Below are 24,594 nucleotides of genomic sequence, written 5' to 3'. Positions count from 1 at the left end.
GAAAGCCAAACAAACCAGCTCCTAAGTCTAACTAAACACTTTTTTTTTTTTTTTATTCTGTGATAAGGCTACAGTGCTGGAAGAAATGCCTCCCTTTCCAGAGAGGGAATCTTCTATTTTGGCTAAACTGAAGAAGAAGAAAGGTCCAGGCACAGTTACTGACCTGGAAGAGATAAAGAAGGAGAGGTGCTCTGATGTGAATGGAAGTGCTGAGCCCCCCTCCCTCGATCGCAGCAGAGTTGTAAGTTTAAGAGGTGCTATTTCACTAATTCAGATGGCATGCAAGGGAGAAAAGGAAAAAAGTGGCTTTTTAGAGTATTAAAACATCTCATCTCAATTTTCAGACTGTGGCTATAGAGTAGCAGGGAACATACATCTACCTTCTGTCCCACTGCATGCTTGGGGGTGCAGTTTTCTCTTGGAAGTCTTATGTAAAAGCAGAAAAACTGTCTGCAGCCTGAAAAAAAATAAATCCCATTTACATTATTACTTCCAAGACATATTGCTGTAAACTTAAAAATGAGAATTTCCTTGCTGCTGAAATTTCACTGAAGGTGAGGTGATAAAAATAACATATTTAAAGGAGTAACTTGGATGTAAATGTGTCAGCTGGTATTTTGCTTTGTCTAATGTGGTTGATATTTCTCATCTTGTTTCAGGTTATCATTGTTTTTACTAGAAGTGGACAATGCTTGACTTAACACAGATGTCCTTAAATCAACATAATGTTGTTACTCTTTATTTGACAGTGCTGTTCAAGTTCAGTTATGGTAGACAAGGCCCTACAGCCTTGTTTCTTCTGACCAGAAACTACCATTTCATTATCAGTTAAAGCTGTCAGGACAGATTCTTCTCATAATGTGATCCTTGTTTCTGGTTTGAGTGTTTAGCACAATTTGTAATTACATTTGAGATGTAGCAGGAGATCACCTGAGAGGAGGAAATGTTGGAGCACACTCCCTGCCCAGTTTGTTAAAGCATAATCTCTTAACTCTTGGTCACTGCAGTATCTAAGAGCAGATGTTACACATGCAACATCTCTGCAGGGACAGAAATACCTTTCCAGCAGAAAATTTGCCATGTTTTCTTTGCATGCCAAGTGGCCTGAGGTGTCTGGAGCTCCAGCTGGGTTGTGCTCTGAGCTCCACTGTGTGGGTTGCAGCCCTGGATGAAACCTCTCTGTTTCCTTCCTCCAGGTTGTGGGTGTGACCTTGGCACAGATGCCAAGAACATGTCCCAGACTGGAGGGCCAGCTCGTTGTTTTCAGTATTTTTTCCTGATCAGCTTCTGAAGACTTTTTGCCAGGCAGTTTTTCATTATGCTGCATCAAATTTTGTCTTTGGTGTATGTGAGAACTTTGAGTTGGCAGACAAAGGCTCACTCCAAACGCATCCTATGACTCACTGACACACAGACAGCATCTCAGGCTCAATCCAAATGCAGCTCATGACTCATCCTCAGCTTATCTGGCATATTGTAGGCTGCTCATGTCTAATACATAAACATTTTCTTTAAGGCTGTGCTTTGTTCTTGCACATGACTTGGTCACATATGAGGCTTCTGCTGCACGATTCTGTGTCCTGGTTGCTTGTTTTGTTCTGTTTGATGGTAAAAAAACCAAAATTTAAAGGTTCTGCCTGTATCTTTAGTGTCTGCAGCTTGAACAAGCTCCAGGCTCTGCTTTTTTTGCTGGTTGGGTTTCACATGATTTCTAAGGATTGCCAAGCTTCCAAAACCCAGGACTAAACTGACAGTCAATTTTTAAAGATGCTGTGATGTTGTAATTGAGTTCTCTGCAGAAGCCACCACCTTCCTTGGTGGATTCTTTGTGGAAAAAAGCAACACATTTGAGTTCTGTTCCCTGCAGTACTTAATCTCCCTCACAACCAGAGGGGAGAAGAGAGGTGGGGGGAAAAAAGGTTGTTGTCTGTCTTTTGCAGAAGCAGATTCTGGGCAGATGAATTTGAGGTTTTTTTTATTTAAAGGGGAAGGGGGAAAAAAAAGGGCAAAGCAGCACCCACCACACCTGTGAATGACCTTCAGTCTGAATGCAGGGTGATAGAACTGCACCCATGAAGCCTCTTAATTCCATTCAGAGCTTGTTTTTGGGGTGGGCAGAGGCACTTTGCCACACCTAGGTGTCTGTGCAGGAGAGGCAGCTTTGGTTTGCTGCAGTGTAACACCCAAGTGTCTCTCTCTTCCCCAGTCCACTCCTTCTCCCTCTGCGGATCTGCTGGGGCTGGGTGCTGCCCCTCTGCCCAACGCAGCTCCCCCACAACCCTTCAGTGACAGCCTCCTGGTGGATGTCTTCACTGAGTCAGCTTCAGCTGTTGCACCACTTGCTCCTGGGTCTGATGACAACTTTGCAAGGTAATTCAGTCGCTGTGTGAGGAAGCTGAAGAATTGTCTGTTGAAACAAGATTAGAGGAAAAAAAAGAAAAAATGATGAAAATAACTTTTGGTTTTGTTCCAGCTGATAGAGTGCATTGATTGCTGGGTGGTATCTTTGCAGCAAGAGACATATTCTTGAACTCTTGATGATCTATCTTGATTTAATATCTGCTCATCAAAAACCTGAGTTTAGTGGACCTGAGGATATTAGCCACACAGTATTGCCTAGTTTTCATACTGGTTTTTCTTCTTTTTTAAACTAAACTGCATCTCAATACATCTTGAATTTGGAGGTTATCTGGCCCGATTCGGATACTTCTATTCTTACCTTATTTCCATAAAATATTCTTATGTCTTTTCCCTTATGGCAAGCTGACTGGAACACTGAGAGGGATTGCATCCAGAGATACTTGTTCTCAGGATTTCAAGATAAACTTGAATTGTTCTGCTGCTGTCTAATACACAGGTGTGAAAAGGGGAGAAGACCAGCAAATGCTTTTCCTTTTCTAAAGGAGATTTGGTTCAAGTATGTTCCTAATTATATTACCAAGTGTAGCTGTAGGTGCACCATGGTGTTAATCCCTTTAATACTAGAAGCCACTGTGGCTCCACTCAAATGTCATTGGGCTAGAATTTTGGAAATAAATAGCATTAGATCACAATGTCTTTACAGATCTGTGACCTTACTGGCCAAAGAACCTTTTACTGTTACCAAGGACCAAATTTTGAATGGTGTTATGACAACTTTGCATTGCATCTTAATCTAAAAGACATCATTTTTGACACTAAGTGCCTGGATTGTTGAGGCTCCCATCAAAATGTTACGAGACAGTTGATTGTTTCAGGTTTGCAGTTGATTTAAGCCTTGATCCTGTGTTTCTCTTGGAAGGCAATGATTGGTGTTTAATCATGACTTTAAGAAGCCACACAAGCTTGTTAGAACTTTTTAAAAAGAGGAAAACCCAAACAGCCCCCAATACCAGCAGCTTCATGAGCTAAGAGTTCTCTTTTTCTGCAGAAGAGAGCACAGCATTGTCCAGCCTCTTGGTCTGTCTGTAGATGATTAAATGCTTCTGTAATGCTACTGAGAAGTTGCCTTTTACAGTTTCCTGCCTCTTTTTAGTGATGTTGTCACTTTTATTTCTAAACCATTACTTGGGTAAGTCATTCTCTGTGTGCCTGTATATTCTTGCCTACACTTGTGTGTTTTTAAGAACTGATTGTGCAGCTGTAGTAAGTGCCACTAAGGTTGATGAGGCCTCTGCTTCAAAGTGCACATTTGTAGTAGTTAATATCCATCTACGTTAATGGTTTTGAGCTAAAACTTTTTTGTTGTCACAATTGAACACCTAAGAGGACTTCTTTCTGTATAAATCTAAGCTACTGGACACTTTGAGCTGTCTCTTGTCTTTGGGAAGAATTGCTGGTTCCTAGCAATCAGGGAAGGGTGGGATGGGGGAGAGAAGTGGGGGAAACCATTGCCTAATGCCTCAAACCTTCCTAGGTGTACTGAGCTAGGGCAGCTAATAAATTTCTCATGCATTAAAAACTCAGCAGTGCCATTTTTGTGGAAGGAGGTAAAAGAAATAACAAAGCACTAAGCTGTCTTTACTAACTCCTGCTGTCTCTGTTGCTACTGCCTTTCTTCCTTTGTGCTGCCTGAACTAGTCCTGACCTGGCTTCATCTGAGGTAGTTTCTGAGGAACCAGCTGATACTGTGCATGATGCTGATGAGCATTTTCACAAGTAAGCAATACTAAAACCTTGCAAGGCTGGGCAACTTCCAGAATATAGCTGTAAAGCAAAGTAATTTGTGCATTAACTTAATAGCAGCAAAATTAGAGAAACCTGTACTTGGCAGACTTGTGACTAGAACACCTCTGTAGATGCTGTGGATTTTATGACAAGCTCATAAATACACAACTTAAGAGTTTCTTATGGGTCAGTACTATCACACACTGCTCTGAAAAGAGGCAATGACAGTTGTATATTAAGTTTTGAAACTATTCACAGAGAAAGGAAAACCATAACTTGTCAAAAGTACTGATATTTGGGACTATGTTTAAGTGCCTTGTATGCAAAAGGCTGCTGTTTGCTGACCACCTCTTCTTTTAACTGAAGGGTGACAGAAGGGACTGAAATCACTGCAGAATGAGATTCCTCTCTCAAAATGGAAGAAAAAAAATACAGCTCTCAGTTGACTTGTGTGATTCAGAACTGATAAAACAAGGGATTCTTTTTTCTTTCAGGTTTAAACAGGCAAAGCTTCAAACTTTTCAATTCTGCATCAACCTAATGAGTTTCTGAAGTTCTCAAGAACATGAATAAGAAATCCTAGTCTGTTGCCTGATCCTTTATAGAGACAGTGTGTGTGTATATAGCATATTGTGACCTCCTTTGTAGTTTTTCAGACATCCTATCAAATAAAAATTCCAGTTCTTTTAGTGTCCTACAAGTGGTGGTTTTTGTTGTAAAATTATCTTTTCTTACTCTGCAGTTTTCTGCAAAGGCCTCTCTCAGACTGATGCACTCTAGGTTAACAACAATCTTCATCCTCTGTGTAAATCCTGAATGTTGTGGTTCTAAATATTGCTTAATATGGCTCAATTTAAAACACAGGTTCCCTCTCTTCCCCTAGGTTTGTGTGTAAAAACAATGGAGTCTTATTTGAAAACCAGTTGCTGCAAATTGGATTGAAATCTGAATTCCGACAGAATCTGGGTAAGATCTTTGACCCCAGGGACTCAGTGCCAGCACAGCAGGGTGGGTGTCCTGGGTTGGGACAGGACAGGACTGACTTTTCAGCTGCTAAGAAGGGAAATGGGATTTCAGGGATTTCAGCCCTGAGGTGTCTTAGAATTCTCACTTTGTGTCCCTGGCTGCTGTGTGAGTTCTTATTTCTGTAAACTTGTTGGGTTTTTTGGTAGCTGAAGCTGAAATGGGAGTGTTAAGTGATACTGTGACCTCCAGCTCTTGCTGCCTTGGTGTGAGGTCTGTGCAGCTGGGGGTATAAAGGGCCTTTTTCCAAGTTTTGTCTGTTACAGCATAGCTTATTGTACTCTATGATACACAGTAAATACCAGACATGTCCTAATACATCACTGCACCAGATACTGAAAACATTTAGCAAAGAGGTGGGAATCAAACACAGCCAGTACTAGGATTGCTGCTTCTCCCTTCCTGCATAACTTCTGGTACCGTTTGTAGCTTTTTGCCATAAAAAGTAAAAATCTCCTGGCATCTGCAAGATTTCCAGTCGTGCTTTAACTGCCTGTGTGGCAGCTCTGATGCTTTGTTTTCATCTGTTCTTTTGTTTTGAACTGTCTTGGTAAAATAAGTCATGTAAATTATGCTTTGTTTTTAAACTTGTTTTAAGGAAAGGTGGAAAGACAATGTATGAAGAGACTTGAAGCACAAGTAATGAATATGATTACATGTGACAGATCTAAAGGTTCTGCTGTCTTTTATCCTTTCTAGGACGCATGTTCATATTCTATGGTAACAAGACTTCAACACAGTTCTTGAATTTCACTCCAACAGTGATCTGCTCAGATGACCTACAGTCAAATATCCTTCAGTGCAGTAGCACCTGTCTGTTCTCGTTGGGGTTTTGTGAGTTATGCTGCACCAGATCATCAGAAAGCTGCTGATAGAGGCATGGTGTCCCTGAACGTGAGGAAATGAGAAACCTGCTGCTAATTTTATCAAGTTCTCGTAGAATGAACAAGTCTTGAGCAGAGATGGAAGAATCTTTCCTTAGAGCTCTAGTTGCAAACACAAATTTTACTGTTGGAACAAGGAGAAATTAGGCTGGATAAATATGGAAAGTAACTGTAGCTTTTTCTGCTGTCTTGAAGTTGCAGGGGTGTAGATGTGTCCTTCAAGTCCTGCATTAACAGGTAACATCAGACTTCAGATGAAGAGAGTAGAATACAGTTACACAAGAATGATGTTACCTTAAAATAAGATCTTAATTCACAGTTCATCCTTAACACTTGATATTACAAATTTAGGATTTCTGGGGGACTGTGTAATCAAGCTTGTTAGACTCAAAGCATCCCTTTAATGTTCCCATCAGGATGAGGTAGTCCAGTGTTTATTGTCTGTGCCTTTTTGAGGCTTTCTTCTTTCTTGAAAATTGGGGGTATAGCTTATAGGTGTTTCAGTATGAAAAAACCCTCACCTTCTTGCTGCACAGCAATTAAACTTTGAATAGTTCGTAGTTTGTAGACAGTGAGTGAAGACAATGCTAATTCCTCACATCATTTGTTGGAGAATCTGCTGTGTGTTTTTCTGTGAAGTTATTAATTCACTGATCAGTGTCCTTAACCACTTCTCATGCCTGAATCTTCAGACAAAACCTGTGGACCCCACAGTGGATGGAGGGGCCCAGGTTCAGCAGGTTGTGAACATTGAATGTGTGTCAGACTTTATGGAAGCTCCAATCCTGAACATTCAATTCAGGTAAAACACAGGATTCAAATGCTAGTAAATTAATTAAAGGAAAGATAGATAATTGATTTTTGGCTCTCTGAAGAGCAGAATATGGATGCATGAATTTATCTTGAGTAGATGACTCAAGAAGCAGCTACTGATAAAATGTCTCCATGGCTTGGCTCTCTGCTGTCTGTATAAACCAGCAGTCTCCCTGCTTGCTTAAGAAATCTTGACAGGAATATACCCAGAAATTTCTCCATTCTGGTTCCAAGCTTGACCTGGAAATTCATGCAGCCAGAAATAAAATCTTGCTCTGTCCACTCAGCATCAGCCTTTGGGAAATCCTGATTCTTGAGATGCAGTCTGTTGTTCTACTCTAAACTGGTTCTTACTGGTGTGCTTCCCATGGAGATGCATGTTTTCACTCCTTTGATGGGTGCTGTCTAAAAGGATAATATTCCATGTGGAAACCCAGAGATCCTTAGTAGAAATTCTGCCAATTCACTTCCTTGTGCCATCTAAGCAGAGCAAATAAATTTAGACAGTGGATTAAAACTATCTTAGAAGTAACATTATTTGCAGTTCATAGAATCACAGAATGGGTTGGAAGGGATATTAAACATTAATTAAAAGAGAATCTAGTTCCACATCAGACCATTCTATGATTTCCACCCTCCCCTGCCATGGCAGGGAACCTTTCCACCAGACCAAAGCCCCATCCAGCCTGGCCCTGAACACTTCCAGGGGGGAGCAGCCACAGCTGCTTGGGGCAGCCTGTGCCAGGGGCTCCCCAAACTTAAAGATAATTTCCTGGGTAACAGTCATAAACAGTTGCACCTTGGTGTTAATCCTCAGTTGCTTATTTAGTTAGGCTGAGAGCCTGCTGACCCTGAGTGGCACACACTGTGTTCTTCCTGTTTCCCGTGCAGGTATGGTGGGACATTTCAAAACCTTTCTGTCAAGTTACCCATCACATTGAATAAATTTTTCCAGCCAACAGAGATGTCTTCTCAAGACTTTTTCCAGCGTTGGAAGCAACTGAGCAAGTAAGACTTTGTCTGCATTTGGGCCTCTTTGGTGGGGCAGGGGAAGAGGAAGGGTGTGTTAGTAATGTGTTAGTAGCTGGTGCAGTGCCCATCCCACCCTTAACCCTGTGAGTTCCAAACTCCCCAGCAGGTTGCTGTGTGTAACACGTGTGTTACCCCATGTATTCATCTTGCCTTGTCTTGCAGTCCCAAACAAGAAGTGCAGAACATCTTCAAAGCAAAACACCCAATGGATGCAGAGATCACAAAAGCCAAGGTGGGTGGTAGTGTAGTATTTTGAATTTGGATTGTAAGGGTAGTGGAATAAGCAAACTTGGGTGGCCTTGGTTTAAATGGCAGTTGGGTTCATCCTGTTAAAGTCCAAGTCCATGTTGTGTAGGAGACAGTGCTGAATGGGCTGGTTCTCACTGGGGCTTAGGTACAGTCTTCAGTTGCAGCTGGAAACTTGAAGCTTTTTAAGAAAGCACCAGTTCAGTGTTTAACACTGAGCTGGAGGATACTCTCAGCCTTTATCTATGCTGGAGTTACTAGTTAGAAAAGAAAACAAGTGACTCTTTGTAGAACTGGCTGGGTTAGGCCAAGCAGAAGAGCCAAGTGTCAGACAGGAATGGCTTTATCAAAGACAGGAAAGACTTGTTTGACTTCCCAGTTCTTTGCAAGAGGAACCTTTTTGCAGGAACAGGGCATTATCAGCATCACTGTCAATTAAAAGTTTTTCATAGCAAAATCATAGCAAAATTATCAGATAATTCTTCAATGTCTCAAACCATTCAAGTAAAACTTGGTCCCCAGCTTGTTTTGCTACTTGTAGATGGCTTTGCTTGGGTAGCCTTGATCTTTGTGTCCTGCTGTCCCCACATCTAACTCTTCTGGGTTTCTTTCCTAGATAATTGGCTTTGGATCAGCCCTGCTTGAGGAGGTAGATCCCAATCCTGCTAACTTTGTTGGTGCTGGTATCATACACACAAAAACTACTCAGATCGGATGCTTGCTGCGCCTCGAACCCAACCTGCAGGCACAGGTATCTGTTCAAGTCTCTGCAGCTTAAATATAGACTCTCCTTTGAGCCAAATACCCGTGTGTGTCTGAAACCTCTCAGGTATTTGTGTTTAATCCCTGTTGCAGTAGGTTGTGACTTCAGACTCCAACAAGAAAGGAAACTGTAGCAGCTGATCCTGGCCCAGTTTGATTAAGCTGCTTCTGACAGAATTTCTCTTTCCTGTTGGAAGAGATCATTGCCTTCCTCTTGACTGTCCAGAGAATCCCATATTTATCTTGGAAACCAGTGTTTCTCTTTTGTGCACCTGGGACAAGATTGAGTAGAATTCCCTTTGCCAGTTTAAATTAATAAAAGAATGATTGGCCAAAAGAGAAAACATAAGCAAACAAGCATGATGTTTAGAGTATTTTTCTTCAGGCATATTTTCTTAGGTTTTGAAGTTAACTGAAGACTGAAGTTTTGTGTGATAAATCTCCTGGTTTTTGAACAGGGAGTGGTAAAGAGTACCTAGGCTTTTTTCCACAGTCCTCTTAAAGAAAAATTTTGGACAATGCCTTGCTGCAAAAGCCTAAAACTCTTAGAGCAGTGGGAGCTGAGCAAGTCCTTGGGTTGAATCACTCAGGGCCTGAGTGCCTCTGAGTGCTTTAAGTTGAGCTCTTCCTCCTATGACACCAAACAGAAGCTTTCAGTAGATGATTGCAGTCACTTAATGCCAAACTGTGTTTTAAAAAATAAATAATGCTTTGTTCTTTTTCAGATGTATAGGCTCACACTACGAACAAGTAAAGAAGCTGTATCTCAGAGATTATGTGAATTGCTGTCAGAACAGTTTTAATATTAACCATGTCAGTTTTGGTTTGTCCATTTATATCACTGTCATTATACTGCAAATAAATGTCTTGTACATCACTGTCTGAGTAATGCAATGTTAACCAGTATCAGCTCCCTGCCTTAATAGACTTGACCCTTGTTTGAAATTAAGATTATAAAATGTACAGTACAGGGAAGTGACTTTTTACATTAAAAATGGCTTTTAGTGTGTTACACAAAGGGTGTGAGGGCTGTCTTGTGCTTCCCCCTCTCCCCCCCCTTTTTTTTTTTCATTTTTTTCCCAGAGGTCAAACTTTTAAACTTGTTAAAGGGAAATTGACTTGGTATAGCAGAGGATTTCAACTGGAAATGGCTGGTAACATTCTGCCTTAGTGCCTATAACAGGTGCTCCCTCTGTTCTCAACTGAAAGAAACCAATGTAATGTTGCTCTAGAAGGTTAATTTCAATGTTAATGTAGAGTCCAAACGTGGTAGAGTTGAGCATTGTGACAACTCTTGTGCTGGATGGAAGGGCAGATTCCAGGATGGGTTTGAATCTGATTCAAGTGAACGTTTCTGTTGAGTGTCACCAATCTTTGCATTTGAAAAATGCAACAGGACCAGAGTCTTAAAGTAGTGAGCTTGTAATCCTTTACATCTTTGTGTTTTCTGATCTTTGGACAGTGGGCTGTACACAAAAGATATTCTCAGTCCCTCTGCTTCTCACAAATAGTAAGGTGACCTTCTCTGGTAGGTGGTGAGTGAGTACATGCTTGTCCATTGTTAGTGAAACTGAGGTGAAATATTCTGTTGTGTGTTTTTTCTGTTTCCTGTCAATAGTCCTCATGATGTGACCCAACTTACTGCAGAGCCTGGTATTGTATAAAAGGAGATGTGGGAAGAAATGGGCCCTTGAAGGGCTGGAAGCCATGCACTCTGTTAGATGAAAATGGCATTTTAAACAATGTTTTGTCTCCCAGAGTACAGCAATGCTAAAACTGAAGAGGGTGAGCAGCTGCCTATCAGTAGTGGTAGAAGTGCCCAACGTGGTGTAGGACACTGTGTTGAGGCTGAGTAGAGGGCCCCAGAATGCTCAGCTTTTGTAGCAGATTTTCCAGCCAGAGCCTTTGTAACTTGTCCATCAGCAGCCTCCTTGCAGAACTAAACACAACTTCACACAACTTCAGCTCTCACACTGAAAACCTTGAGATGCAGCACAGGCTGAGGTAGTGCAGTCAGCAGCAAGTGCTACAGGGGACAGAGAAATGACCTCTGCTGTGTGAGAACTGCACCCTCAGGTCAGGATTTCCTCAAGGTTATGTAAAGCAAGGCTGCCTGGAGCTCACAGCACATCCAGCAGTGTGCCCATCAAATGAAGTTTTGGAGTGACAGTGGTGACACTGGAAAGAGACTTAAGTGAGGCTCTTGTCATGGTCTGCAGCAGGGGACAGGGGTTTAGGTGGGGCAGTGTGCCTTGCATTTTTTCTTCAGTGTTTTGAGTTAAATGATGGATTTGGGTGACTGTAATTGGGCTTGGTAGCAAGTCAGTGATTGTGCTTGAGCTCAAGTGAAGAATGAGGAACAAAGGTTTGGCTGGGGTCTGGATTTGAGGAGAGAGTTTTGTTTTGTTTTTTCCTGAAATGGCTGCTAACTGTGGATGGTGTGACTGAAAACTTGGCTCTAGATCTGGTCTCTCTGCAAAAGTTCTCTTGAAAAGTTGGCCATTTGTGGCCTTTTGAGTAGTTAATCATGACTCTCTGATGACAAACATTGTGTTTGAGGATGTTCCTGAGCAGTTCTGCAGCCAGGCTGGGCAGTTGTCAGGATACTCATGAACTCCCTGGTGTTTTGTGCTTTACAGGCTGCAGGGTGCTGGGTGGATGGAGTCTTAGCAAGGACAGGGGAGGAGCTTCTATTGCAGTTTTTTTTTCAAATCCTCTTGTCTAGCTGTCCCCCTGGAAATGTTCTGTGCCCTCAGGACACCTTGAGACACTGCTCTACTTTAGTTCACTTTGCTTTGGTTTAGGCTGTGCTAAAATATGCATTAAAAATGTGGGAAGGAGGGGAGTGAGGGCAAGTGTCTTTTCAGTGGTAACTGTATTAAGCTTCTGACCATTGATGCTTTGTATTAAATGTCAGCTCAATGAAACCACGAGCAGAAAAGTGAACAAGTTAAGGACAAATACTTGATTATTTTCTTGTGAATGATGGTTCATTTACCAAAGTGATGTATCCTGTCAAGCAGACAAAGTAATTTCTGCAGTAAACAGTGTTATTGTTTTTAAGTACAGTATTTTCAGGCATTGACATGTGAAAATAACTGAATAGCAAACTAGGTAGCAAATGTTCATTCTTGACCTACACTCCAGTATGTAACATGGTGATTGTCTTATTTGTATAAAACAAAGTTCTGTCAAATTAAGTGCATAATTTTCATATAGAAGACTATATATTAGACTATATTCATCAGAAGGATGTATTAAGATTAAATAAAAGATTAGAACAGTAACCAAACTGTCCTTTTTTTGTCTGGAGGCATGGAAGTGTAAAGAATACCTGCATGGAACACACCTGATGTCTGATGGTAAATGCTGTTCTGTCAACTTCTGGTGGGTTGTGTTGAGTTGAGCCTTATTTGGCCTGGAGATCTCTGCTCCCCCAGTCAGGTTGTTTGGCCTTTTTGTTTGTGGTTTTGGTCACATGTTACAAATACTCTGCTGTAAAAAAAGCCCAAAACTTGTTACCAGATCTTCCTTGCTGGAGTGTGTAACACCAGGGAGTGTATGAACAGCACATGCTGCAGTAAACTGCTGTCACAGGGGGTATGGGTGAGCTGTGAAGCACATACCTGCATACACAGAGGCTGAACTTGTGAAAAAAAAAAGTTAATATTGCTGTAAAAGAAGAGGAAACTGCTAAATATCATCACTCAAGCTTTAAATGTATGCTTCAGGTTCTTAGTAATTCTCTAAAACTTCCTAAAAGAAAAAAAACACCTGGGTACTGTGAGCTTTTATGTATTCACACAACTTTTTCTGAAATAAATTGCAAACAAAGTGGTCAGGAATATTCTCTGAGCAACAAGTAGAAATTGCTTGTGGTTGAACTGCCTGTGTCCTGTTGGGACATGTCCAGACTTGGATTTCTTGCAGAGAAATTCCCTGGAAATTCCTGCTTTGCCCAGAAGCCACTGGATGGATGTCTGTGCTAGTGGTGTTCCTAGAAATCTGCCACCACCCTGAGGTGGCTGCAGGGACCCAGCAGCACCTGGTGATCTGTCACTGGCTGTGCTGGGTGACAAGGACAAGTGCTGTGTCCAGAGGACAAGCAACAGCTCACTTGAGGTTTTTGTTCTCCCAGTTTAGCACTGGGCTGTGTAACAGGTCCTAGCTCAGCTGTAGTGAACCTAACAGACTGTTTTTCAGTTAAAATCATTGATTGAAGAGTAAGGAATCAGTTAGCAAATTCAATTCCTTCTGCTTTATTTGAAAGTCAAATTTCTGTTGCTGCTCAGTGCACTTGTGAGTTTTTAGCCTCTAAGTCAAATATCACCTTGGGCAAGGCCAGACAGTTTTGGACAGTTTCCCCACCTTGCCTTTTTCTTTTCTTTTTTTCCCCTGCACCCTTTACCACCCTCAGCCCCTTCCTGATCAGGGATAATTTATCAGTTACCATCCCTGACACTCCAGGCAGCTCTCAGGAAGCCTCACTGAAGTCTGTCCTGGTTAATCAGCAGTTACTTGTAATGCAATCCCAGCAATGAGCAGCCCCTGTGGAAGTGTTGAAACAGAGATGTGTGGCTGTGACCCTCTGCAGGGCTGCTTACTGCATGCAGCTGTCAGAGTGACAACCACAGCCACTAAATACAGGTATTTTTGTAACCAGCCTTTTCCCAGGATTATCTGGATCTTGGCATGGTAGCTGGAATTCCTTCTGAAGAAGCTGGAGTGGCCTGCAGCAGCCACATGCCGTGGTGACCATCATCTCAACATTCACTCTGTTGGGAAGAGGAGCAGATCAATAAGGATTTGTTTGCAGCATTTCAGGCTTACAGCTTTCCAAGTGTTTGAACTGTTGTGTTTTTTTTCTCTCCTTATGGTGGGGTGTTTAGAGGAAGGAGCACAGCCCTTAAAATTTAATGGTTCTCTCAGCAACAGAACCACAGAGTGCAGCAGATCTCATGAGGTGTTGAGCTGTACTGAGGTTCTGCCTTTTTAATACTGAATTTTCAAAGTGCTTGTGAGCAGCAGCCCTCAAGCCTCACTGGAAAATTAATTTCCCCCTTCTCCTTCTGCCCTACTGAAACGTCCAGAGTAGCTCTGCAGTCAGTGTAAAGCTGGGCACTGGTTGCAAAAGGTCTCAGGAATGATCTGTTAACAGAGGTGCTGGGCCTGAGCTGATGGAACTACTTCAGGGAAGTAGTGGATTCTCTGTGTCTGGAGATCTTTCCAAAGAGCCTGGATGTGGCACTGAGTGCCATGGGCTGGGAACCACGGGGGGAGTGGATCAAGGGTTGGACTTGGTGATCTCTGAGGTCCCTTCCAACCCAGCCAGTTCTATGATTCTGTGATTCTGTGGCTGCACAGTGCCAGCCCTGGGGTCAGCTAAAGAATTCTCAGCCTGGATCTTGGGTGTGTTGCTGAGCTAAAAGGAATAAAGCAGGGGGTGGTGAAGTGGTGGCTGGAATAGGCAGGGGAGGTTTAGATTCTCTTCTGATGTTCATGTCCTTCTCTTACACTGTTGCCTCCCTGTGCTGAGACAACTGTGCTGCTGGACATGTTCCTATTTTGTAATTCTGTTAATGGGAAGCTCTACAGATGTCACTAGAATTCAGCTATGAGAACAAGAGATACAGAGAAATATTTGTATAAAAATCTGTAAAGGGGAGAAAAGTCTGCCTGGTTTCAATTAAAACAACTTTTTTTTTAAACATGACTTTCCTGCTGATTATGATGAACCTTAATAACTGAAATCTTCATCCAGGCTTTGCAACTCTTTTAAAAACTCTCAGGATACAAATTCAGTCCCTCAGTTTGCAAAATGCTGGGGGAAACCTCATTTTGAACTCATGGGGAGCTCATTTTGGAGGGGAGAGCTTTGAGCTTCAGGATTAATTTAAGTTATTAATTGCAAAAGCTGATTTACCTGTATTACACCTGTATATATAAGAGGATACCTTCAGTGGTATCCTATTCTTGAACTCTGTAATTGCTTGGATTGTCAGGAATATAACAATTTTAACTTTTCTCCCCAATAACTCTGAACCCTGTAATACTGCTGCAGTTTAGTTTTACTGAAGCCTTGATTCCCTGTCTGAATAATCTCCTGATGAGCAAGCAGAACTTCACAGACTGAGAGAGCCCTCTGGTAACTATATAATCTATATAATATTCCTGAATTACAGCATTAGGAGAACATTGTTAGACAACTGAAATGACATCTTTTATGTGAGAAATTTCTTATTTTGCTGTCTTTGTTGAAAGCAGTATTTGTAGTCTGACCTTTTCCATTAAAAAAAAAAAAACACAAAAACAACCCTAAAAAACCCCACAAAAACCAATCAAAAAGCCCTCCAAAGCTGCAGCATTGATGTCTCTTTTTAAAGAAGACTTAGGCAATATGACTTCTTTATTTAATATTACTTTCTTTAACTTCCTCTCTAGCATTTCTAGTGAGCTGCAGTGCATTGCTGGGGAAATGCCAACCCCATTTTCCCCCTGAATTAGGAAGGAGTAGTAATTGATAAATGTTGGTAATTACAGATGGTCAGATAAGAAAAAGGAACTGCTTCAGTCCCTCCCCATTTTCTCAGCTGTCCTGACCTTGTTGAAGAGGGGCAGAATCCTTCACAGCTGCTTAAAGTCACATTGGTGGAACAGCCTTTGTAGGTGATTTGCTCTTCATACTGGAGTTCTCTACAGGTGCCTGCCAAATGTAAAAAGAAAAAATTAGAGGATAAATTTCTCTTGAGAGACCTTTGCAGGATCCCTTGGGTTTCATGGAACAGCAGCGCTCTGGCATGACCCCAGTAACATCTCAGAGGTAACACAGCAGCAGCAGCAGGAGGAGGAGGTTTTAACCAGGCCCTGAGGAGGCACAAGGGAGTTACCCTGGAGGGAAACTGAGGTAATGCAAATTGCTGACAAATAAGCAAAATATTCCTGGTAAGAATATAGTGAAAATTCAGTCCAGCAGGAAAAACCCCTAATCCACTGATGAGAACACAGAAATGTAAATGAAAGAACTAGCTGGGTAGTTCAGGCGGGGTTATTCCTAGCTCACAGACTTTGTAATAGATCTGACTTATTTGGAAAATGCTGAATTTACTAATTTTGAGGATTTCTGTATAGACAGCCAGAAGTTCACAACTTAAATGCCTGTTGAGAATTGATCTTTCCATTGCAGATAGAATGCATAATGCTGCATAGCAGGTGATGGTTGATATGTATTGATCTTCCATTTCCTCCTCACCTGAAGCCAAGAGAATAAGAATTTTGTGAAGCAAAAAGGTGACTGAAAACACAGGTTTTCCAGTGAGTTTGAGGACTGTGTTCAGAGTTAACATTAAGGAGAACAAAGATGTTGAATACTGAAAAGACAACTTAGGCACCTCTGGCACTGCTCCTGTACTATGCTTTTTTAGCACATTGAGGTTCCCTGTTTGGGGAAAGGTTGTGGCTGAAAGCTGAACATTGCTGTGGGGAAGGCTCAGTTAATTTTGTAGTTAATTTTTGTTAATTTTGTAGCAGGAATTTGGGAAGCTGTCATTGGAAAGTAAGACATCTAGTAACTGGAGAGGAGGCTGAGCTACTATACTTGTATCATAAATGAAGAGCTAGGACAATATTTAACTTTTCTTTCTGGACTGAAAGATGTTGTTAATGCTCTGCCAGACTGAGAAGTATGAGAATTGCTCAGTTTAGGGTTGGAAAATGTGCAGGGAAAGAAGGAAATAAATACAGGGAGAGACAACTGCAAGGAGTAAACCCAGTAGTGGTCATGTTGGGAGGACACTCAACTGCTTTGCTCTTCCTTGCTGCCAGATGTGAGGTTCTGCTTCAGCTGATCTGATTTTAACAACCAAATGGAGGACTGTGTGAAGAAATAGCATGTGTGTATGTGGAACAATTTTGAACACTTTCCAAGATAGAAAGCTGCAAATATTTCTGATCTATTTATTAAGCAGGGTAGAAAAGGTCAGGCTGATTAGAATGGTGCCCATTCCTCCTAATTCCTGAACAAAATAAGGCAAATGAAGGATGTAACTTGCTGGTGGTGGGGTTGCACTTTCTCCAGGAATTAGGAAACACAGAAAATGAGAGCAGTGCAAGTGGCATATGGTAGTGGGAAAGAAAATAGGAAAAAAGGCAGTGTGGAGTGGCTGAAGTAAACTTTCCAGGTAGTTTCTCCTTTATGTGTTGAACTCTCCCAAAGGAAAAAGTGAAGGAGCTGAAAATGAGGTTTTAACTCTCTTCAAACATGGGTTAAAACAAACACAAAAAAGATCCAGACAGGAAACCCACCTTCCATTCCCAGTGGTACACTGAGTGAGTGCCTGTGTCACTCTGGTTTACTCTTACAAGGGTTAATCCATAGGCTAGGAACTGTGGAATGAAAGCTCCTGCCCACAGTTTGGTTGCTGTGAGGATGCTGGGACACTGGAGCTGTTGCCCCATCCGGGATGTGTTCAAGGCCAGGCTGAGAGCTGTACTAGCTCTGAGTAGGTGAGGGTGGAACTAGATGGTTCCTTCCAACCCAAATCCTTCTATGAGTCTAAAACAAGGCCTCTGAGACTCAGACTACAGTTTAAAAGGTACAGGTATTTCTTGTACATCAGCACCCTGACTCCATAGATCCTAAAATAGGACAGCTCCATTTGAAACCAGTAGAGAGGGTGTTGCTTTGTGTGCTTCCCTTTCCATGAAACTGTGCAGAGGTTGTAAAATCTGGTGTTCCTTCAGCTAAAATGTATTTGGTTCTAATTGTGCTCAGGAACAAAAAAAAAAAAAAAAACCCACAACAACAAAAAAAATCACTATACCTTGAAAACTCCTCTGTATCCTGCAGGGGAGAGCAACAAATGCTTGGGTGCACAGAAAGAGCATGAGAGAGCTGTAAGCAGGACTGCAGGGTAAGTCAAGAGTTACCTTTTATTTGGGCAGGCTCTTTCTTAGGCTGCTAAACTGAGATTTAAAAGACAATTCTTTAATTTTGGATATGCAAGCAGGCAGCCTCCTTAACTCACACTTCTTAATGTTTACATCCCTATGTAGCAGGAAACCTGTGTTGTAAAATCAAAGACCTCACACAAGTACTGCAGAAGAAACACAAAAAGAAATGGAGCCAATGCATAGAGGTGATATCATAGAAATAAAACCCCACAACATAGTAGAAGAAATGACAGACTCAGTAAGGATGTGCAGAAACCAAAAACATGGTAGAAGAAATGAGGTGGCTGTACTTTACCTTTTGGTAATGGCACAACAGAAGACAAGGATGCTGAAAGTAGAGAGGTGAAAGCAGATGATGTAGTGTGGGGAGTTGTCAGTGTCCTGGTTTCCAAAGAAGTCCTTTCAGGTGACTCTGTAGAAGCAGCAGTAACAACACTGGGGGTAAAAGTAACTGTTGTAGATAAAAGGGCTGGAATGAAACTGGGAGTGGACTTAGCAGAGCTGCTGGTGGGAACTGCCACTGAGGAAGTTTTGCCATGGGGACTGAATGTGATGTTTTCAGAGGAAAAATACGTAGTGGAACGAATTGAAGTAGAGAGGGGCAGAGTAGGCTTGGGGCTGGGGACTGTGGCCCAGGTGGAGGAGAGGGTGGAAGTGGTGGGAGCTGTGAGCTGGGTGGTGCTGAGAGGGCTGCTGGGGGCAGGGGCAGAGCTGGGACTTGGCGAGGTCCTGGTCAGGGTCAGGGGTGTGCTGCTGGCAGGGGTGGCCTCTCTGGAGACAGAGGTCTTGGAGATGGTGCTGCTGGTGGAGGTGGTGGCAGTGGTCTTCTGGGTGCTGAGAGGTGGCAGCACGTGGGGCAGGGTTGTCTCTCTGTGGGTGAAGGCTGTGGGGAGGAAAGCAGAGGTCAGCTGAGGGGGCAGGAGGGAAAAAGGAAGGGAAGGGAGAAGGGAAGGGAGGGGAGGGGAAGAGAAGGGAAGGGAGAATAATCCTGGCAGTCAGAAATCATTCAGCAGTAAGAAAGGGGAACTGTGCTTAAGTGATTATCACTCAGTGAGCTGGAGGTGATACCCACACCACGGCTCAAGTGCAGATGTGCCAATGCCTGCAGCATGGGATAGAAATAGGAAGAGTTGGGAGCTATTCTGCACCAGGGAAACCAGGACTTCATTGCTATCCTGGAAACCTGTTGGGATGATTCCTGCTGCAAGGGATGGCCACAGGCTCTTCAGAAGGGACAGGCAAGGAGATGGAGGTGGTGGGGTGGTGTTACATGCCAAGAGGTGGTTTGCATGCCTGGAGTACAATGTTAGAGACACCAAGGCAGGGGGTGTGTGGGTTTAGGTCAAGGGGAAGGCCCATGAGGCTGCTCTCAGAGTGAAACTCTGCTACAGAGCAGCTGACCAGGATGAAGGCACTGACAAGACATTTTTTCACCAGCTCAGCCATGTCTCATGTTCAGTAGCCCCTGTTCTCATGGGGGACTTCAGCCTTCCAGATACCTGCTGGAAGTAGGACAAGGGGTAATGGGTGTAAATTGGAGCATAGGAGGTTCAAGTTGAATATTCGAAAAAATTTTTTTACTGTAAGGGTGACAGAGCCCTGGAACAGGCTGCCCAGGGAGGTTGTGGAGTCTCCTTCACTGGAGACATTCAAAACCCGCTTGGACACGTTCCTGCGCGATGTACTCTAGGTGGCCCTGCTCTGGCAGGGGGGGTTGGACTAGATGATCTTTCGAGGTCCCTTCCAACCCCTAGGATTCTATGATTCTATGATTCTATGAAGTACAACCCAGCAGGAAGGGGGCAGTCCAGGAGGGTTCTGGAATGTAAGGATGACAACTTCTTGTTGGTGAGCACTGCCCTGGTAGACCTGCTGCTTAGGACCAGGGAAGGGCTGGTGGAAGATGTGGTGCTCAGGGGGTGTCCTGGGCACAGCAACCACAATACAATGGAATTGTCAATGCATTCTGAAATTAGGAGACTCCTCAGCAAAGCCTCTGCCTAGGACTTGTGGAGGGCTGACTTTGGTCTGTTCAGGACACTGGTTCAGACAGTCCCTTGGGAAGGAGCCCTCAAACACAAAAGGGCACAGGAAGGTTGGGCTTACTTTAAGAATGAAATGATGAAGGTCAGGAGCAGCCTGTGCTGTGTGCTGAAAAATGAGCAGGCAGGGAAGAAAACCAACCTGGGTGAGCTGGGACCTTCTGCAAGAACTCAGAAAAAACTTCTGAGGCCAAGGGGCTGGGGTTCAAGAGGACCAAGTGCAGGGTCCTACACTGTGGCCACAATAACCCCAAGCAGGGCTACAGACTGGGGAAGAGTGGCTGAGAGCAGCCCAGCAGAGAGGGACCTGGGAGCACTGGGTGACAACTGCTGGAACAGGAGCCAGCAGGGTGCCCAGGTGGCCCGGGAGGCCAGTGGGGTCCTGGCTTGTATCAGGAGTGGTGTGGCCAGCAGGAACTGGGATCTCATCCTCCCCCTGTCCTCAGGGGGGACCTGATCACTCCCCACAGCTCCTGCAGGGAGGTTGCAGTCAGGGGGGGTCTGGGCTCTTCTCCCAGGCAATGAGTGACAGGAGGAGAGGACATGGCCTGAAGCTGCCCCAGGGGAGGTTTAGGTTGGGTATCAAACAGCACTTCCTCAGGGCAAGGGGGATCAGAAAGCTGGGAAGAGCAGGCAGAGCAGTGGGGAGGGCAGGAGGGAGGCTTACTGGGCTGTGAGGAGCTGGGCCATGGTGAGGATGCAGTGGAGGAGGGAGAAGCAGCAGCAGGTGAAGGCAGAGGGCTGGTTTGGGCAGTGGAGGGTGCAGAGGACTCTGGTGCAGCAGACTCAGTTGGAGCACTGCTCCTCAGGGAAGAGGGCCTGGGCCTCAGGGCTGTAGGGGTAGGCTTGGGGCTGGGGGCTGTGGCCCAGGTGGAGGAGAGGGTGGAAGTGGTGGGAGCTGTGAGCTGGGTGGTGCTGAGAGGGCTGCTGGGGGCAGGGGCAGAGCTGGGACTTGGCAAGGTCCTGGTCAGGGTCAGGGGTGTGCTGCTGGCAGGAGTGGCCTCTCTGGAGACAGAGGTCTTGGAGGTGGTGCTGCTGGTGGAGGTGGTGGCAGTGGTCTTCTGGGTGCTGAGAGGTGGCAGCACGTGGGGCAGGGTTGTCTCTCTGTGGGTGAAGGCTGTGGGGAGGAAAGCAGAGGTCAGCTGAGGGGGGCAGGAGGAGGGAATGGGAATGGGGAAGTCAGAAGAAGCCCTGGGTCAGGGCCTTGGTGAGGATCAGCAGCCCTGTGTCCCACTGGTGTTGCTGAGGAAGAGGGGGCAGGGGATCTCTGCCTCCTCCCCACACTGCTCAGACACAGCTGGGGTCAGTGTGTGTGCCAGGTCCTGCTGGGGGACCCTGGCTGAAGCTTGGATGCTGAGCACCAACCCAGACATTCACTTGCTTCTGCTCAGGGGGAATGGGGAGGCAACCAGAAAGGCAAAAACAAGAAAAAAACCAAAAAACAAAACCCCCAACCCAGGGCATCTCAATACAGTTTCCAGTAGTGAAAGCATTAAAGGAAAAGGCAGCCAAAGCTCATCCAGGAGATGATGCAAAGGCCATCACTCACCTCCTCTCACTGCTGCCCAGTGCCCAACCAGTCCCTGAGCAAGGGATCCTCCTCCCCCTCTACTCTGCCCCAGTGAGGCCACATCTGGAGTACTGTGTCCAGTGCTGGGCTCCCCAGAACAGGGAAGACAAGGAACTCCAGGAAAGAGTCCAGCACAGGGCTATGAGGACCACGAGGGGACTGGAGCATCTCTCCTGTGAGAAAGGGCTGAGAGCCCTGGCTCTGCTTAGCCTGGAGGAGAGAAGGCTGAGAAGGGATTTTACCAGTGCTGATAAAGAGCTAAAGGGGGGGTGTCAGATGTTGTGGTGTTACCCAGCCAGAGGGCAAGGGGCAACAGGCACAAAGAGAAACACTGAGGGGTCTGTCTGAACGTGAGGAAAAACTTTACACTGAGGGTGAGAGAGCTTGGGACAGGCTCTCCACTGAGGCTCCAAGGTCATCCTCTTTGGAGATGGTGAAAACCTCCCAGAATGCCTCCTCTTCTGGGTGAACCTGCCTGACCAGCACTGTTGCCTATCTGATGTCCACAAGTCCCCTCCAACCCCCACCGTTCTCAGATTCTGCCTTGGACAAACTCTCCTGACCCTGGCTTCCTGCTCACTGTGACATTCTGCAGTATGGACTGTCTCCCTGGTCACTCACTTTGGGTCAGCTCTCCTGGCTCTGTCCCTGACCAACCTCCTGCCCACTCCCAGGCAGGCAGCAGGACAACCAGGAAGCCTGGGTGCTGTGCTGGCACTCCTCAGGAACACCTAAAGCCTGTGTGCAGCCTCCAAACCCTCTTGGACACACATCTGCAAAGCAGCCCCAGGCACCCTGCTAGGAATAAAAATCAGCTGCAGCCCCAGCAGAGGCAGTGGGCAGTCCCAGGAAGGCACCAGGGCTCAAGTGGCAAAGGGAGAGGAAAGGGAGGGCCAAGTCCCTAGAGAAATGTGCAAGTGGAGGATGGATATGGGAAGGAAGGGAAGGAAGGATGGAAAGAAGGAAAGGAAGGAATGAAGGAAAGGAATGAAAGGGAAAGGAAAAGGGAAAGGGTAAGGCAGAGAAGTGGGGAGGGCAGGAGGGAGGCTTACTGAGCTGTGAGGAGCTGGTCCATGGTGAGGATGCAGTGGAGGAGGGAGAAGCAGCAGCAGGTGAAGGCAGAGGGCTGGTTTGGGCAGTGGAGGGTGCAGAGGACTCTGGTGCAGCAGACTCAGTTGGAGCACTGCTCCTCAGGGAAGAGGGCCTGGGCCTCAGGGCTGTAGGGGTAGGCTTGGGGCTGGGGGCTGTGGCCCAGGTGGAGGAGAGGGTGGAAGTGGTGGGAGCTGTGAGCTGGGTGGTGCTGAGAGGGCTGCTGGGGGCAGGGGCAGAGCTGGGACTTGGCGAGGTCCTGGTCAGGGTCAGGGGTGTGCTGCTGGCAGGGGTGGCCTCTCTGGAGACAGAGGTCTTGGAGGTGGTGGTGCTGGTGGAGGTGGTGGCAGTGGTCTTCTGGGTGCTGAGAGGTGGCAGCACGTGGGGCAGGGTTGTCTCTCTGTGGGTGAAGGCTGTGGGGAGGAAAGCAGAGGTTGATTGAGGCTTAGCAGGTAAGAAATAAGGGTGGGTGTTAAAGTCCTGGCTTTTGGGCTAGAAGCTTTATGGGACTGTATGGTGGAGGAAATCTAGAGCATTTCCCCCATATTGTGGGTTTTTCCAAGATGAATTGGTGGGTTTCTGGTCCCTCAAAGTATCTCATCCTTTCCTGCTTCTGATAAGTGCAGGCTTGTTATGGTTTTGAAGGATATCCTGCAGTTATTTGTGTTTTCCTCCTTTGCCCTGGAGCTCCTCAGGTGGGAGGATGTCTCAGCTTTCACATGCACTTCCAACTGGCTGACAGGTATTCTGTGCTTTGCCTCCTGCAGACTGTGCTTCCATAGCTGCAAGGGAGTGCTGAAGCTACTGAAGTGACAGGCACTGCCCATTCATGAGTCTTCCCCCTCTCCTGACCAGAGCACTCAGAGTTTACTACTTGGAATCTTAGCTCTGGTTGGCTCCCTTGCTACAAAGAAAGGGATGAACGAATGGCTGAGGCCTTGGAGGGATTCCAGACTAAGCATCTTGTGGCATCTCCACAGACTAGGCTGTCAGCAGCAGGAAGACAACCCAGGTGTTTGAAGCCAGCTGTGTCTAAGTGGGAGTACTTCATCCTGGAGTTCAGGGTACCCCTTCTTGCCAACCCTCTACTGGTTGCTGTTCTGTATCCAGGTGCCATGGAGGTGGCATTTGTCTACCCACACTTGTCGTGGGTGTTCCAGGGCCTGGGTATTCACTGGGTGGATAATATTCCTTGTATTCTGTGTCTCACTCCAAACTGTCCTGAGGTGTAGGTTGGAGATATGTTTCCAGTTTCACTGCCTTCTATTCCCCCCCCTTTCTATTCCCTGTATTCTATACAGGGCACCACTGTAAGGGGAGGGGAGGGTGTGTTAACTTCTCTCTGACTGCCAGTCCTAGGGCAGGAAATAATAGGTTTGTACCCTGATACCCCAGAGCCAAACCCATGAAGTGTGTCCCCTCCAAGGGAGGAGGACCTGCCTTGGTCCTGGGAATCCCATGGGAGCTGAGAACAAATACCAAAGCTGAAGCCTGTGTTAGACATCTTAAAAGAGAATGCTGGGAGCTGGAAGGAGCTGGCAGAACAGCACAAAGGGCCAGAGAGAGCCTTACCAGGATGTGATGGTCTCAGCCTTGTCAAGGACACAGCTGAGGATGGGACAGAAGAGGATGAGGCTGAGGTGGCAGGTGAGGAGCTGGGGCTTGCAGACAATCCTTCCAGTAGGACTTCTGGGCTGCTGGCAGGGCTTGGGACAGAGGTGCTGCTGGCTGGAATGGCAGGGGTGGTCTTCTGTGTGATTAGGTGCTGCACTGGGGGTGGCTTTGTTGTTCTTCTGTGAGTGACAGCTACAGAGAGAAAAGCAGAGGTTGATTTAGGATGGTGGGGCAGGAGGGGGAGGCAAAGGAAGTGGGCAATTCCCAGGCAGAAGCACCAAGGCAGCACCTGACCCCACTAAGTGGGCAAGAAGGACAAATGGGCCAATGGCTCCCCACCCAAAAAAACATGGGGCAAGAACTGGGCCTGGAGGGTGCTCTCTGGTCATCCAGCACCCCCTGCCCTTCCTGAAGGTTCCTGAGG

General features: G+C 45.4%; 2 protein-coding genes across 3 annotated transcripts in view; one reads left to right on the top strand and one right to left on the bottom strand.

Annotated features, from left to right (window-relative positions):
• AP2A2 (adaptor related protein complex 2 subunit alpha 2) overlaps positions 1-12,193 on the top strand; it is a 48,288-nt gene extending 36,095 nt beyond the window's left edge. For both annotated transcript variants that reach the window (XM_030450987.1, XM_030450986.1), the window contains exons 14-22: positions 68-241; positions 2,207-2,370; positions 5,030-5,112; positions 5,869-5,958; positions 6,732-6,855; positions 7,758-7,874; positions 8,061-8,130; positions 8,761-8,895; positions 9,632-12,193. In XM_030450987.1, coding sequence (XP_030306847.1) covers positions 68-241; positions 2,207-2,370; positions 5,030-5,112; positions 5,869-5,958; positions 6,732-6,855; positions 7,758-7,874; positions 8,061-8,130; positions 8,761-8,895; positions 9,632-9,709 — 1,035 coding nt within the window. In that variant the 3' untranslated portion in view covers positions 9,710-12,193. The remainder of the gene's footprint in view (positions 1-67; positions 242-2,206; positions 2,371-5,029; positions 5,113-5,868; positions 5,959-6,731; positions 6,856-7,757; positions 7,875-8,060; positions 8,131-8,760; positions 8,896-9,631) is intronic.
• A 1,313-nt stretch (positions 12,194-13,506) lies between these two features.
• MUC6 (mucin 6, oligomeric mucus/gel-forming) overlaps positions 13,507-24,594 on the bottom strand; it is a 46,763-nt gene continuing 35,675 nt past the window's right edge. Inside the window, 8 exon segments of the mRNA XM_030451552.1 lie at positions 13,507-13,681; positions 15,507-15,609; positions 18,151-18,738; positions 20,565-21,014; positions 22,520-23,032; positions 23,035-23,329; positions 23,417-23,460; positions 24,129-24,362. Of these exon segments, the coding sequence (XP_030307412.1) occupies positions 13,507-13,681; positions 15,507-15,609; positions 18,151-18,738; positions 20,565-21,014; positions 22,520-23,032; positions 23,035-23,329; positions 23,417-23,460; positions 24,129-24,362 (2,402 nt within the window).

The sequence above is a fragment of the Calypte anna genome, chromosome 5 (assembly GCF_003957555.1).
Source record: "Calypte anna isolate BGI_N300 chromosome 5, bCalAnn1_v1.p, whole genome shotgun sequence".
NCBI lineage: Eukaryota > Metazoa > Chordata > Aves > Apodiformes > Trochilidae > Calypte > Calypte anna.
This window is presented reverse-complemented; position numbering and strand designations above follow the sequence as displayed.